Source organism: Melanostigma gelatinosum, assembly GCF_949748355.1.
Source record: "Melanostigma gelatinosum genome assembly, chromosome: 1".
Classification (NCBI taxonomy): Eukaryota; Metazoa; Chordata; class Actinopteri; order Perciformes; family Zoarcidae; genus Melanostigma; species Melanostigma gelatinosum.
Genome location: NC_136634.1, coordinates 17,691,500 through 17,706,226, shown reverse-complemented (window position 1 = coordinate 17,706,226; position 14,727 = coordinate 17,691,500). Strand labels below are relative to the sequence as shown.

The window sequence follows — 14,727 nt, the reverse complement described above, 5'->3', positions numbered from 1 at the left end:
ACATCACACTGATATCAATGTATGCTGCCTGAGGTAAAATGATTTCAATTACACTTTTTTTTTAATCTTGTCTTTAACTACACTCTTTCAATGTGTCTGTCGGGTTTTGCTTGTGCTTATGCGACGCTTAACCCCTTTCTGTTGAGTGCTGTGGAATGTGTTAGTGCTCAGCGGGGAGTTAACAGTGTAGGATCTTTTTAAATGTACAAATAACATTCTGGGGTCCAAAGGACGGCTGTTAAGACAAATGTCAAGTGTTTACATTCTGTCAGGAGAAGTTAAATTGCAGGAGCAGTTTAAGCTGTTTGCTCGGGGCTGTTTGCACACTGAGCCTTGAAAGCAAAACCTGTCTTTATAAAGATATACCATACTGTCAACAGTCAACCTCCAGCACTGTCTGGGTACCTCGAACTCTACACTGGTCGAGTTAGAGGTCTAACTACAATGGTAAGTCATAACCAGTTAGTTATAAAACCAACTAGCGCTGAGTGTCTAACTTTATCACATCTACATTCCAGAGCCATTAACTTTGGTAGTGAACAATGTTTCAGGTCATTGAGTTTTATTTCTTCCTCTTCCAGGTATTGTGTCCAATTACGGAGCCTGAATAGAAAAAGCCGAAAACCCATATCCCAAGATGCAGTGGTGCAGGTGGGCTGGCAGTTGGAGATCACACCTACCAAGACAGGTATGGGGCGTGTCTGTCTATAATAACCTTAGAATGGAGGTGAAAGGTGTAGAGGGCAAAAAGAGTGACAGTCTACAGGGCAGCAGTGCAGACGAAACAGTTTAAGACTTCAAGACTGTGTCCGATTGTGTGGCGTTGACATGGAAACAAGCACAGGATGACGAAACACTACTTTTTGGATGCTGACTTTTACTTCCTGGGAAAAAGGGATTTGAATCCTCTGCTATGGGATACTTAAGTTGATTTTGAAGTTGTTTTCTGTCGTTTGCAGAGTAGAGTTTGTGAATGAGGTTAAAAATGACAGAAGAAGCAAGCTGTTGGGAAAAAGAACTGTTTAACAGTGAGACTATTTTAGGATTTTAAGTGTTTTTTTAATCTAAGACTGGGACAACTACCTGCGGATCACACACATTCAGCTGGAGCCTAATGAACTGTTATACTACAGCTGCTGTAAACCTGATTAGCCTCCTTCTCTGACAAGGATGCTGTTCCTGTAAATGCTCTGTTTTTTATTGCCACAACTTAGAAGGAACCAGTTCTGTTGCATAGAGGCACAAAGGTCTTGGATCTAGTATTTCAGCCTCTTTGTGTGTTTTTAGTGTATACATATTCCTCCTCCCACCATGCAGCCCACAGGGCCGGAGATTGAGGACTCTTTCGACTTCCTTTTCAAAATCATCCTGGTTGGGGACTCAGATGTGGGGAAGACCTGTGTGGTCCAGAGCTTCAAATCTGGCATATTCATCGCGAAGCAGCAAAACACCATCGGTGTGGACTTTACTGTTCGCACCCTGGACATTGATGGCAAGAAGGTGAAGGTAGGTGACAAGCACTCTGCCCTTACATTCCACATACATTAGGGATCATTGAATTTAATCATGAGTATGTTTTTTTTAACAAAAGCATGATTAGAGGTGTTATGTACTTTCTCTTATCTTAAAGTATACACTCCCCTTTCTTGCTTCAGTTGATCAGCAGTTTTTCTTTTAGAGAAGGAGGAGTGGTTGACTGCTTCCTTCAATTGACATCATCTGTGTGTTAGCTTTCTGGGTGTGTTCATTTGTTAACTGCATGGATGTGTTGTTAAGGTAAACAGTTTGGAGTTCTGTACACGTTTTTAAAAAGGACTTCCCAGCATGCCTGAATAACTTGCACTTAACTCACACTTTGTAACCATTTAAGTCATATTGGATTGAGTTGTGTTGTTATTGCAGATGCAGGTGTGGGACACTGCAGGACAGGAGCGTTTTCGCACCATAACTCAAAGCTACTACCGCAGTGCCCACGGGGCCTTGGTGGCCTATGACATCACACGCCGCAGCACATTTGAATCTGTTTCCCAATGGATCAGGGAGGTGGAGCAGTTTGGAGCGTCCAGCGTGGTACTGATCCTCATCGGTAAGCAGAGTGAAAATAAGATGGTCGGCCAGTAAACCCTAAATCCTCGACTGTAGGACACGATACACCAGTGGGTCCCAAGCTATTTATTCTGACGGACAGTCTGCAACTATTTTGACCATTTATAAACTGTCTTTTATCAACTAAAAACCTGCTTGACCATTCGATGGTTTCATCCTTTACATCAATTGTAAACTGAATATGTTTGGATTTTGGACTGTTGGTCTGTTGAGCTAAAACAATCAGTGGACGACATCAACGATTCTCAAATTGGGGTCTGTGGCAGTCTGTGAAATGACGCTCTATTATTAAAAGTTGCATATCTACAGATATGCACCTGGTATACTGTGAAAAATGTCGGTAGATTGAGATATAATTATTCACAATATATGTACGGTAATTTTATAGGCAGAACGATAAATTGAGAAAGTGTCCGATTTTGATGATATTGATAACTTTGTGCACGTCCTGCTCTGTTTATCCTTGCAGGTAATAAGTCAGACCTTCAAGCTCAGAGGCAGGTGTTGTTCGAGGATGCGTGCACGCTGGCAGAAAACAACGGTCTGCTGGCTGCTCTGGAAACCTCGGCCAAGGAGGCCCAGAACGTGGAGGCGGCCTTCATCCTCATGGCCCGGGAGCTGCTGGCACGCAACGGCATGACTATCGTAGATGAGATTTCCCAAGACTCGCCTCAATTCATGCTGAGTAACAGCTCCCACCCGGTCCATGGCACCGGGTCTTCGGATAAAAAGTGCGGTTGCTGAGCGGACTGAAGTAGGAGCGCATTGTTAAAGACTTGTTTGAAAAATAGTGTCTGCAGTTTAGGAGAAACTATACATGTCGCATTGTGTGTGTGTGTACGTTTTGTACATATTTTGACCTTTAATATTTATAGTTTGTAGAATTAGTAACAGTTTTTAAATGGCGGTTGCTTAGCAAATATGTTTTGTGATATTCTCCCGAGCATTACAAACCGCACCTCTGCTGGAGGACTCTGCACTGAGATGTACTACAGAATACAGAATGTTTTCACATGACAAAGTTGTGTCTTTTATCCTTTTTAATTGTTCTTTCACTCAGTGTGGTTTTTTTTCAGTACATTACCAGAGTTCCACAGTTTTATCCGACAATTTAAATCACCTGCAAATCCTACATTATTATACCCGTCAAGTTAGAAATATAACAAACCTGCACCGTGTGACATGTTCACGTGTGCTACAAGTCTTTAATTAAACATTCACATGAACTATTCATAACATTTTCATTACTTTAAACATTTGACAGAAAAATTAGCACCTTTTTCAAGTTGTGTTGTAACTGTGGTACTTTTTCAATTTCACAAATTAAAATTAAAATGACCGTACCCTTGATTGAGGCTTAAATCCAAACTGAACTGAAACGTGGCAAATTAACGTGATCAGCATTAGTGGTTACGCACTCGCCCCGTCTTAACACATCAAGCTGAAATATGAGAGCAGTACAAACAAACAGCAGGACTGGTCTGGTGAAGACCTGCTGGCGGGGTTGTATATTTTTCCAAAGGCAAGATGACCCAGTTAGGTAGACTGTTGTGCAAATAATAAAATCCATCTTTCTCTCTAGAGAACATGTGTCACAGACAAACTCCTCCTGGATTAACCTGAATGTCATCCAGTTTAAATTTGAACTGTCTCTCATCCATGAACTGACAGATACTATATAAAAGTCTGATTGCAGTAAAAATGCATGTAACTCAACGCCTAGACTTCTTCACAATCCATGTGCTTTAAAAAAAGAGACCTGTCGTGCAAAGGCAAGAAAGGACGCAACAGTTTATAAGTAGGGCCATTAGGAACAGTGATGTGTGTGTTGCTCATAATAAAAAATAACAAATAGTGCAGCAGTTTGAGACACATTACCATGCCTGACCGACTTAAAATGGGTGCAACTTTAATATATTTAGTGTTAAAACTGCATATTGTTGCATTTTGCCTCTGATTCTATGGCACTTTGTGAAAATCTCGTAGAACAAGCCACTGAAAACAGCTCCATCTGCCCTGAGATAACCAGGGGCATGGACAAGTACAAAGTCCTACTCCAGAGGCCAGCCTTCCTGCTGAAACACCAGCTCCACCGCATCCTTCACGTCCTCCACCACGAAGGACGGCTGCGTGAGGCTGGGGTCGAAGCGGAAGTCCCTGTGCCCGTGAAAGACGCGCTGCTCTGAGGGCAGCTCCTGCCGGTCTCTGCTGTACACTCCCGTGCACACCAGGATGGAGCTGCACCCCTCTGGGAGGTCCTCCTCTGCCCCGAACACCACCGACGCTCCGCCCAGTTCTGCCGATGTCATTTTTGTTCCTGCCAAGGGACCTACACCTCCTCCGCCACTCTTAACCTGCATCTGGGCCTTGGACCGCCGGGAAGCCTGAAGGTAGTGGTTGTAGAGGTTGGCGCCGTATATGTCAGACATGGGGTTATCACTATAAAAAGAGATGGAGTGACAACACAATTAAAAAGGAGCTCTTTCTTCAAATCAACCTTTTTGTGTTAAAAGGACAAACTGTACGATTCTGACGTGTAGAATGTGTGTCTGAAAGTCAAGAGACGGCAGAGTCCCTCACCCTATTGCGTACAGCCTCTTCACAGGTGTGGTCCAGCCGAGTCTCTCGGCCTGCTGACTAATCAGCAGCTCAGCGTAGTTATAAGTCACCACGCTGGGTTTACCGATCAGAGCCTCGTACTTCAGGTCGTAGCCTGTGACCTTCTTGTACAGGCTCTCTAAGCACACCAGGAACATGCCGTGACCAAACCTGTGAGGCGGGGACATTTAGTATAATAACGCTTTCAATGTTGTTTCAGGGTGTGTATTTTTTTTTTTGATATACACGCATACTGTACCTGGGATTCTTGGCCTCGGCCATCCACAGCAGGTCCATGTTACAGGCCAGGACCGGGATGTGAGGGTACCGCATCGAACTCCAGGCATCGTCTGGGTTCCCATTGGTGTGGAGCACGTCAACGATAAGCTGGAGGTTGGTCTCCCATCTGATTGGCTCACCAAATAAGATGACAGCTGTGGGAACAAACAGGCAAAGAAAGAAAGAACATCAAAGACAGCCATACCGGTGTTCTTTCTAAATTGAGAATCAATTATTACGCATTACACTTGTTGACTGTGTGTGGACACGTACCGTCGATTGGCGGTAAGCCTTTGCTGGAGGGAATCTGTAAGACATTATACCAACTGATAAGATGTCTCACTCATCCGGAGCTGAACATAAACTGTCTTCAACATTAACACTTCTTACGCTGTCTTTGGGCCTTCTGTCGTGATCTACGACATCTAGAAGAGAATATGCCTCTCTCAGCATATCTATGGTGGTAACATCCTGGAAGCCAAGGCTGAGGTTTGGTGGGTTAAAGTCAAACACAGATGAGCCAGAGTGATGAGCCCCAAATCACAAATGAAGGAAACACTTCTGTCTAACAAAAGAGTCACGGATATCACCTGCTTTTGAGGGGATTTCTTTCATTCTATAATTCGTTTCCTGAGGTTTAACTGCACGTCTACATACATTAGGAAGACGTCAACCACTGGGTGATTCGCAGATTTGTTTAGAAAAGAAAGTAAGAATAAAATCCAAGGTTTTAAATATCCAATCTTCAATTAATAACAAACCCCACCAATCCGTCATGACAAATTACAAAATAGAGGAAAGGAATCTGTGAAAGGGCCTCACTGAGTCGGTTGGACAGCAAAGGGAACACAGGGTGCAAAGATGAAACACTGATAACAAACTAGAGCATGAACAAAATGACACTGAATAAACAGAACATGCACACTTTGAGGTCAACATCCAGAGGGAGAGCAGAAAAGCAGGCTCCCTGATTTTAAGACAGGATACTTGTGTGCGACCTCCTCGATGGGGCCCTGTCCCGACACCAGCACACGCATTTTGTGGAACTGGGTGAACATTCGCAAAGGACTGTGGGACAGCACCACCTGGTCTGGAGACACCTGAGAAATTAAAAAAAAAAAGATTGATGTCGGAGAAGAAAAAACACAAGACGAAGCAAGACGAGGACACGTACAATGATTGTTTGAAAGATTTAAATTTACATTTACCTCCACCTCCAGCAAGTGAGACAGATGCTCCGCTTTGGTCTGCCTCATGCAGTTCCCAGCATTGGTGACAAACACCACAGGCACCTTGTATTTCCCATTGCTGTCCACCAGGTTCCTAAAGCACTGCTTGGCTGCAGGGATCAGCGTCCTGCCCCGCACCAGCACACCATCGATGTCAAAGAGGAGCCCGAAGGAGCCGGAGCCCTGAGGAGGGACCTGAGCCACAGAAGGGGGCAACATGGGGTTGGTCATTAACGTGCTGCTACACTACAGATCAAGCACTCCTCATTATCTCGTCCTTTCAGACACAGGGAACCGCGTGAGACTTTGTTCCCAGACTGTGTCAGTTACACAGCACACTTTTATTGGGGTAGATAACTCATTGATGAGCGGCTGAATAAGATAGTAATAACTGAGGTTGTGCCACCATGTAACCATTCCTGCTTGTGTGCGGCTGTGATTCGCTTTAAACATAAATGTCTTTCCTGCTGTTACACGTCTCAACCTTTCAACACTGGGGTTGGAAACAAACAAGTACAACGGCTGTTACAGTGCATGTCATTTTCTTAACTTTTTCTTCATTCATTCTTAACATAAATTGAATAAAGTTTGAAAATAGCGTCCACTTACATGGCTATAACATCGTGAGGTCGAAGGCGAGCTGTTTACTTGTTTAGCTGCTCCCTCACAGCTTGATTTCAGCAGCTGCCAACCAGTCCTCAGAGAGCGTATTCTCTGCATTTCTTGTGGCAGTTGTGTTTTCAAGCAGGCGGGTAAACAAAAGACAGAGCTGAGCTAGCTTTAGCTGAGCTAGTGTTAGCTGAGCTACTGGTAACTGTCTACTTACGACGGAAGAAATGGGTCATGGTATCTCAAATAGTAAGAGTCTGCATTCAACTCTGTGCTATCTCCTCACGTGTAGCTGCCATCATTCAACAGCGACCTCTGATGACACCGACTGAGCATGCGCAGAGCCGGTTACTTACCGGAAACACTGCACGTTTGAGTGTGATTGGAGTTTTTGGAGAAATGAAAGTGAATCTAATCTCATTTAACAACCTTCACAACTGAAACACACATTTTAGTTTTCTAAATTATAAACGGAATCTAAGACCCTCTGTAGGATGTCATAGTACAACATATGGCGTGTAAAGTAACGTAGTAATATTCATAAATCACAAAATAGTCAGATGAAATTGATTTAATTGTAAATGTGATTTAATTATTTATTTAATTACATTTATTTTGATTCACAAATTAAGTTGTTCTTGAAAGATTTCCTGTGTTTTTATAAACCTATGTAATTCATATATATGTATGATAGACTACCTATATTTTTTATGTTCACAAATGTTACTACATTTGTGAACATAATACGATGTGCCTCTATTTCAGTGTTGAATTAATTCCTTTATTTACTATTTTTGTCCTTTATTGCCTTTTTCCTTTTTATTTTATATTTCCTTTAATGCAATTTGACTGTTCCGTCTATTGGCACTGTTTTACTCTTGGGTTATAACAAACTGCAACTTGATCAGGTTTCGATTGATATTGTTAAAAAGGTCAGCACCACTTGGACTACACCATCTCCCCTCCTCTCAGAGTGGTATGTTCCACCTTCAAGGTCTCCCCAGTGTAGTTCAGATCACAGGAGTTTATCCTGAGTTCAAGTAATTAGGCCAATTCAGCCTAAAACGGACGTTACTACCATTGCACTGTAAATACATCAAGGTACATGTTAATATGAATAATGTACAGTATATTCATCCATTTTTAGGTAAATATGGCTCCTTTTTTCATTTCCTCTGCTGCTGGTCATCCTAATTAGCTTCCACCTGTGTAGAGCCTGTTGTCTGTTTCTGTGTTGATTCATTTGTAACTCGTTGTATTGCTGTAATCATATTTCACGAAGTTTTGTCAGATAATATGACCATACATTAGCATGTGTTGTATTCACAAGCTATGTTATCCCACTTTTATAACTAACGTTTGTTGTCTTGACTTTTAATTGCTGCTTAACTGCTATTCCCTTCAATGGGATCATTTTGTGTAGCTGGCACCATTGTGGCCCATTAGCTCCACCTTGTGGCAGTGTTATGCATAGCGGTGCACCGCTCAGTTCCTTACGATGCCTGTTTCTATTTTGTTCGATTCCTTTTTGCAGAAACCACACACACACACAAACTATATGAAGAGTATTCCTGTACACGCTGTCAAGCCAAACTCAGCTATAAAGTGTTTCTAACTGAAACTGCTGATTTGACCAGTGACTTCAGTGGTGGGCGATGGTTTCCCACATATATAATGCATGTTTAGTTTAGGACTAAAATGACACCTCAGAAGGATTTTAGAACACCTTAGTGGGAAAAAAACACAGTGAGATGAGGTACCATACTCATCAGATTTTTATAGTGAACTTAAAAAATCGTGTTTAAAGTACAGAAATCAAAGGAATTATGCCCTTCCATATTATAACTGCTCATCACAACACATTTTATGTTTTGTTTTTTTCCAGAGAAAATAAATGTTTGTTAGCAATGAATAATAAGAAGCATGCAGAAGAAAAACAAAGAGGGTAAGCAGATACCGCTTATAGTTTGTTAAATACAATATCTGTGCACAATTATGTTAATCATACACATATGCAGGCAGTACGCATGTAGAATTCACTGCATATTAATAATCACACTACATTACTAACTACAGTATGACAGCGTAGTAACCCGTGTAGCTAATCTCCTCCTCTGTAGCTTGTAGGAATATTTAATATGTTGAGCAAAGAGTTGATTTTCTTAGCATCTTACATTTGCCTATTGTGTTAAGTTCCATAAACATATATTAACTTTAGATCTTTTCACAGAATAACAGGAGCTAAAATAAAGAGAAACACTTTAATTTATGAAGAAACCAAATTAGTTAATTCACTGAAGTGCTGCCAGTTTTACAGGTACCACCATGATATAATGCAACTGGAGCAGGAATGAACTAAAATACAGTATTTATGAGACATGCTAATAAAATAAAATGCATGCTGGCTGAATTTAGCATGTAGCTGCTTCAGTTATAGGATCCTGATTCTGTGCACGCTATCTCACTATCAAACGGTCACGATAGAACAGATCCATCGTTGACATTATTCAGAACACCTGTGCTTTTCCTGCTGTGATAATTCAAGAAGTCTGCTGTGAGGAAGCCATAGACTATTGGCAGAATTCATTCTGTAAATAATGTTCATGAATTCAAAATTGTTGTAGCAAAAGCTCTTTATTAGTTCATAGAACAAAATAGAAATAACATTAACTCTAAGTTTCAGTACTATACACAGTGACACAAACATTCTCGGCCGCGATAAACCTCCCATCGATTGTCCTTGATAGACGCCACAGTCCAGTCCTCAGCTGAATCTCAGCTCGTTTTCCAGCCCATAGATCTTAGCCTTCAGCGCCATCAGCTCACCCTGAACCTTCTTTGTCCGGCCGTTGGTCTGGCGTACCTCATGCAGAATGGCTAAGTCCTGGTTGGGCCCGATATTAAGAGTAACCTGAAACAGTGGATACAGAAACACCAGGTTACACGTTATAACTATGATATCAGCAGTATGCAAGGCTGGAGGAGACGATTATTTCTGATTTTGTTGTCTTTAAATAATAACTCATGATAGATTGACATCACGTATTTTCGGTGTTCATTATTAAAAAGAAAGAAAAAGAGCTCAAACCACAAAATAATTTACCCATGACCAGGACAAACACATGTAATGTAAGAAAAAATGAAGACACTAGTTAACTATTTGTAAAGTATTTTTACCTTGAGGAGTTGTTTTTCTACATCTTTGAATTTCTGTCTGAGGTGCTTCAGATCCGTCTTGAAGCCCCCCACCTCCATAGCCCTCCTCTTCTCCAGCGCCTCGTAGCGCTGAGTCATCAGCTGAAGACGCTTGGCCATTTTGTCCGAACGCTCCTGCACACATTCAGATTTAGTAAGACGCACAACATCAATACCAAGAAACTCGGGGATCGCCATGAAATATGAACAATCAGAGATGAGTGCGAGGATTTTACAGCCATAAGCATCTGTCCAACCACGGTACCTTAAATATTTCCCTGCCCACATCCCCTTCCTCTCTGATTTGGGACAGTTCTGTCTCCAATGTAATGCACTGCTCCCTGTACATCTCTGCCAGTCGGTGGGCTTGCTTCAGATCCTCTTGCATTGCCTGATGATGGTTAATTTAAATAAGGTAAATAAAAAAAACTCAAGCAAACAACCCAAAACAAAAAGAGCTTTGATATCTACATTACATATAAGTTTTTAGTTATTTTAGAATAAAAACAATTACTTTAAGCTCCTCCTTGTGTGTCTGCTGTAACTCTGGCTGAGGCCGGGAGAGGAGCAGGGCTGTGCTGCTGCTGGGTTGCCACGGCCGGCCCAGCTCTGCGCCAGCAGATCCAGTCTTCCTCAGACGGTTGTGGCAGGAGTCCAGATCCCTCAGCAGCCGGTCCTTCTCCACCATCCAGCCCTTCTCATGAGCCCGCGTGTCAAACTTAAGCTGTAAGAAATCTCTGGTGCTCTCATACAACAGGTTCTGGGTTCGCAGGAGCCTGAGGTGTCAAATGCGAGAGGAGGTCAGAGTTATACATTGAGAGGAAAAGGGAGCGGAGGGAGCATCGTTCATAAAGTACACTAGGTAGTCGTGTAGGAGTCGTGAATAACTAAAAAACGCAGACGCACTTGTCAGTCGTAGCTGTGATTCGCTCCTGATCTCTCTGCCGTTGTGCCTGTGCCTCCTCTGCTTGAATCCGTCGATCCTCCAGCAGACACTCTACCTGCTCTTTAGCCAGACGGGTCTGTTCCTCCATCTGAGCCTGCAGAGCCTCCACCTGGAAACACGAGCCACAAAAATAATAGCTTGCTACACTCATCACAAAAAACATAGAGACAGGAGAAGCAAGGAGCAAGACGTTTCCTACCTGTAGCAACAACGTCTGCTTATCACTCTTGTATTGTTCCAGGCTCTCTCCATTTAGCCCGTCTGCTGATTTTGTTCTCCTGCTGCTCTCTGCTTAAACAGACATGAAGTCAGGGTGGCACAATGTCTGTCTGGAGCAATTACTCATCATTGTGCTTGTCTACTAAGGGCCCACGTGTCAAATTTCACAAGAAACATTGCGTCCTGTGTTTGAGTTTCACTAAACAGGAAACATTAACAGATCAGACAATGACATTATTGACACCTTTTATTAAGGAACACAACAAAATATTTTATCATATTCAAATTGTTCTTAAATCATTAGACAAAATTTAAATATGAAACAAAGAAAAGGCACTTGCAAACCTTTCCTGGTTGCAGCAGGTCTCAACTTCGTTGGCCTTAGGTTGAGATTTTCCTCCAATCGGGACTCAACGTTCTTCTGCGTGACAGTGACCTGAAATATAGAATGAATTAACAATGAAACAAACTTTTGTTGTGTCACATGGAAACATGTAGGTAGAATTGATCACATTAACAATGCACGTCTATGATGAAGAAAACATGGACCTTGTGAGGAGGCTCCCGGTGGAAATATGTGATCTCTCCTGCATCAGGACCCACCAGGGCAAGAAGGTGCTGGATTTTCTTCCTGTCCTCCAACTCTCTGTACAACAGTAAGTCGGGTAAGACAGTTGTGTGTACAGAAGTGCAATACTGAAGACAGATATTAATCTGACTGATTACACCTCAGCTTGTACATGGCTACACAGTCTCATGAAGAAAAACACATGTATGGATGAATCATGGGTGTGTACAGGCTTTAAATAATATGCAGCAGTATGACCAATGGCAGCCAATCATATAGGCCAGTTACTATTAACATCTAATTGGCCTTTTCTAAACAGCAAGCACTTTTAATTTGTCATATGAGGAAAGGCACAGGTATAACTACTAGGGTTGCAATAATATTCATGGTAGAAACCTTTTATGAGAGTTACAAGGAATTAATAGGAAATAATGGTAATAAAATGGAAATATAGAGGTTATCTGCTCAGGCTGTGTTTACCATGCCATATGCAGATGGTAACTAACATTTTACTATATCATCAGCAGACACAATCCAATAATTTGCCAAATAAATCCATTATTTTAGGTCACTAGCTATAGTACTTAAATTTGAGCCAACGATGTGGGATTTGTGCAAACTAGTTTATAAAAATGTTCTAGAATAAAGAACGATTGGAAATAGATAAATTAAGACTCCTCAATAAGTATAATAAGTAGCAATCAATCAACCTACAGCGCAGTGCCCCCAATAATAATCAATCACTATTTAAAGGTACATTGTAATTTTAAATTTCAAAGCTGAACTTCCCTTGGAAATGTTCCGACTCTGATAACGACTAAGATGAATGATGGCTCCATTCTATTGAAGTGTCCCAGTAACCCGTGTCAGTAATCAAACATGCACAATAGCAGAGGCATGGATCTGGAACACATAGATAGAAAGAAGCCCCTAATTATGTTATTAATTACACCCGTGCTTTTCCTGCATTCACATGTCTACATATCCGGGTTCATCATCAACCGTGCACCAACCTGATCTTTAGTCTGTCATTTTCTGCATAAAGCCGAAGAGACTGTTCTCTCTCTTGGAAAAGGTAGACCTGCATGTCACTCAGAGCGTTTTGCAGCTCTGCAATCTCTCCCTCACGCTGTCGTACTTCCCACTGCAATTTATGCTGAGAGGATATCCAGGTTGGAGAGAGGATCAGTTAAAACATACTCTGGTGTACCTGAAAAACATCATCACATACGACTCCGAGCTGTGCCTCACCTGGTCGTCTGTGATGCCTTTGTACTTGTCGAGCATCTGCAGCAGGTCCTCGTGTTCTCCGTCAAACTGGGCAATCTTCTCTCTGTAGAACTCGAGCAGCTCCCTGGAAGGACGCAGGTACGCTAGCCGCTCATGGATGGGGGGAAGTGGGGAGTCAGGTTCTCGTCCAGGGGTACGAATGTTGGCTCTGCAGTATAATAAAAAAGAGACTTTACTGAGACTCAACTATAAGGCCCGTGGTATCTTCACATATTTTATCCTGTGCATGTTCAGTACATGTCTGTAGTATATTCGAGAAACGGCAAGACATTAAAATAAATGATTACCCAGGCATTTAAACCCACTGAGACTAATTCCATGTGGGATAAGACTTAGGACTGCAACAGTGGGGGACCAGAATGACACAATAAGTCTCAGCATAAATCAGGGAGATTACAGTTAAAAGCATTACATCTTTATCACCATGGACACTCAGTATGCATCTCTCCTCTGTCTGTCCTCCTGTTGACTATAGGAGCTTACCTGTGTGGCGTTGCATCTTTTGTTGGCGATGCCATCCCAGCACACAACACTGACAACATAAGTAAAAAAAACAGTGACACGTCATCAATAGTGCAAAAATGGTTTGTTGTTGTGTCGATTAGATATCACGTACTTTCTGCAGAAAGAGGCCACTCAGACGAAGCTTTTGCAAAATACATGCAAATACAGAGACGTCAGCTTGGAGAGCCCCTGTGAGCAATCATTATATAGGTTAATACTGAAACATTTAAAGCAAAAGCTCAGTCCAAACCTGTTAGTATAATGTAAAAGTTAACAGTAACTTTGACATAAAGAAAGGCTCCACCGTGTGTTTCAGTGTGCATGGGTTGGGCGCCAGGGGGAGCGGGACGTTTGAAAACGAAGTCTACTAACCAACGTGATGCTTAAAAGTATAGCGTTACACATTTTAACGCTTTAACACACAGACATAATACAACTCGACCCAGGTGGACAGACTGAAGTTGTAACGTTATTTCATGAGAAAAACAAAATGACAAAATTCTTGTCTCAAAGCAAATTTGCTACAACGTCTTTCATATTTGATATATTTACCGGTGAAACTTCAGATGTAAGTTAGCTAAAATAGAGTCGGCAAACAACATAGCTACAATAAATGTATCTGGCGTGTTCGCCTAACACACTACCGTTAATATATGTTACATACCTTCTGTCTTTCTAAACGCACAACTGTTTGGGCGTTACTATCGCGCTTTTGAAACCCGGAAGTCCCGCCCCTTTGTCTTCTTCGTTGAAAAAAAATATATTTATATTCCCACTAGCGACATGCGGTGTTATGGAGTGTCATGAAACAATTAATAAAACAACCACATCGTATTAAAGTCAGTTATGAGGCATTTAAGCTCAGTGATGTTGGATATTTTTCACGATTAAAGCAACAGTTAATCATTATATATGATGGTCAGGGAAACATCGGAAGAGTTCTGGTTAAAAAGGCGCTCATTGAGGGTCCAGTGATTTATATCGATTTAAAATGCGTATCTGTGATACAGATATATTCTAGTTCAACCAAGCGTTTAAATAACTAGCGTTAGTTGTCCAAATGACGGGCAAAGCAGCGACTGTACACCGTTTTATTTAAGTTTTCTGAAATACAGAAAGTAAACGTTGATCCTTCATAATAAAGGCCTGACTGGAAGTGTGTAAAGAACTAGAAATATACAAAA

The 14,727-nt window shown here is 41.8% G+C and overlaps 3 protein-coding genes across 4 annotated transcripts; 1 reads left to right on the top strand and 2 right to left on the bottom strand.

Annotated features, from left to right (window-relative positions):
• The first annotated feature begins 1 nt into the window (after position 1).
• Positions 2-3,082, top strand: rab19 (RAB19, member RAS oncogene family). The gene is made up of 5 exons (XM_079266421.1): positions 2-33; positions 582-688; positions 1,318-1,506; positions 1,903-2,086; positions 2,576-3,082. Exons 2-5 carry the CDS (start codon positions 638-640, stop codon positions 2,848-2,850), a joined length of 699 nt encoding a protein of 232 aa, XP_079122547.1. The 5' UTR covers positions 2-33; positions 582-637; the 3' UTR covers positions 2,851-3,082.
• A 93-nt stretch (positions 3,083-3,175) lies between these two features.
• On the bottom strand, positions 3,176-7,112 carry hdhd5 (haloacid dehalogenase like hydrolase domain containing 5). 2 transcript variants are annotated; one of them, XM_079269625.1, is made up of 8 exons: positions 6,822-7,112; positions 6,192-6,407; positions 5,971-6,083; positions 5,374-5,467; positions 5,257-5,290; positions 4,964-5,138; positions 4,687-4,875; positions 3,176-4,545 (listed from the first exon to the last, which is right to left on the bottom strand). In XM_079269625.1, the coding sequence occupies exons 1-8, from the start codon at positions 6,930-6,932 to the stop codon at positions 4,158-4,160; spliced, it is 1,320 nt and encodes a 439-aa protein (XP_079125751.1). In that variant the 5' UTR covers positions 6,933-7,112; the 3' UTR covers positions 3,176-4,157. The 2 variants fall into 2 exon arrangements, with proteins under 2 accessions (XP_079125751.1, XP_079125752.1); XM_079269626.1 differs by lacking the exon at positions 4,687-4,875.
• A 2,338-nt stretch (positions 7,113-9,450) lies between these two features.
• ccdc77 (coiled-coil domain containing 77) lies at positions 9,451-14,266 on the bottom strand. Its single transcript, XM_079265543.1, has 12 exons — positions 14,208-14,266; positions 13,523-13,571; positions 13,001-13,187; positions 12,763-12,905; positions 11,731-11,827; positions 11,527-11,617; positions 11,162-11,250; positions 10,923-11,071; positions 10,531-10,792; positions 10,282-10,407; positions 9,999-10,151; positions 9,451-9,732 (listed from the first exon to the last, which is right to left on the bottom strand). Exons 2-12 carry the CDS (start codon positions 13,555-13,557, stop codon positions 9,586-9,588), a joined length of 1,479 nt encoding a protein of 492 aa, XP_079121669.1. The 5' UTR covers positions 13,558-13,571; positions 14,208-14,266; the 3' UTR covers positions 9,451-9,585.
• Between the last annotated feature and the right edge of the window lie 461 nt (positions 14,267-14,727).

Excerpts from the sequence above, each read along its gene's own strand:
- rab19 (XM_079266421.1), top strand. The coding sequence starts at position 638 with ATGCAGTGGTGCAGGTGGGCTGGCAGTTGGAGATCACACCTACCAAGA. Across the intron at positions 689-1,317 it reads GATCACACCTACCAAGACAG|CCCACAGGGCCGGAGATTGA; the intron begins GTATGGGGCGTG and ends CCCACCATGCAG. Across the intron at positions 1,507-1,902 it reads TTGATGGCAAGAAGGTGAAG|ATGCAGGTGTGGGACACTGC; the intron begins GTAGGTGACAAG and ends TTGTTATTGCAG.
- hdhd5 (XM_079269625.1), bottom strand. The coding sequence starts at position 6,932 with ATGCAGAGAATACGCTCTCTGAGGACTGGTTGGCAGCTGCTGAAATCA. Across the intron at positions 4,876-4,963 it reads GCCGAGGCCAAGAATCCCAG|GTTTGGTCACGGCATGTTCC; the intron begins GTACAGTATGCG and ends CCCGCCTCACAG. Across the intron at positions 4,546-4,686 it reads AAGAGGCTGTACGCAATAGG|TGATAACCCCATGTCTGACA; the intron begins GTGAGGGACTCT and ends CTCTTTTTATAG.
- ccdc77 (XM_079265543.1), bottom strand. The coding sequence starts at position 13,557 with ATGGCATCGCCAACAAAAGATGCAACGCCACACAG. Across the intron at positions 10,408-10,530 it reads CACACAAGGAGGAGCTTAAA|GCAATGCAAGAGGATCTGAA; the intron begins GTAATTGTTTTT and ends AACCATCATCAG. Across the intron at positions 10,152-10,281 it reads TGGGCAGGGAAATATTTAAG|GAGCGTTCGGACAAAATGGC; the intron begins GTACCGTGGTTG and ends GAATGTGTGCAG.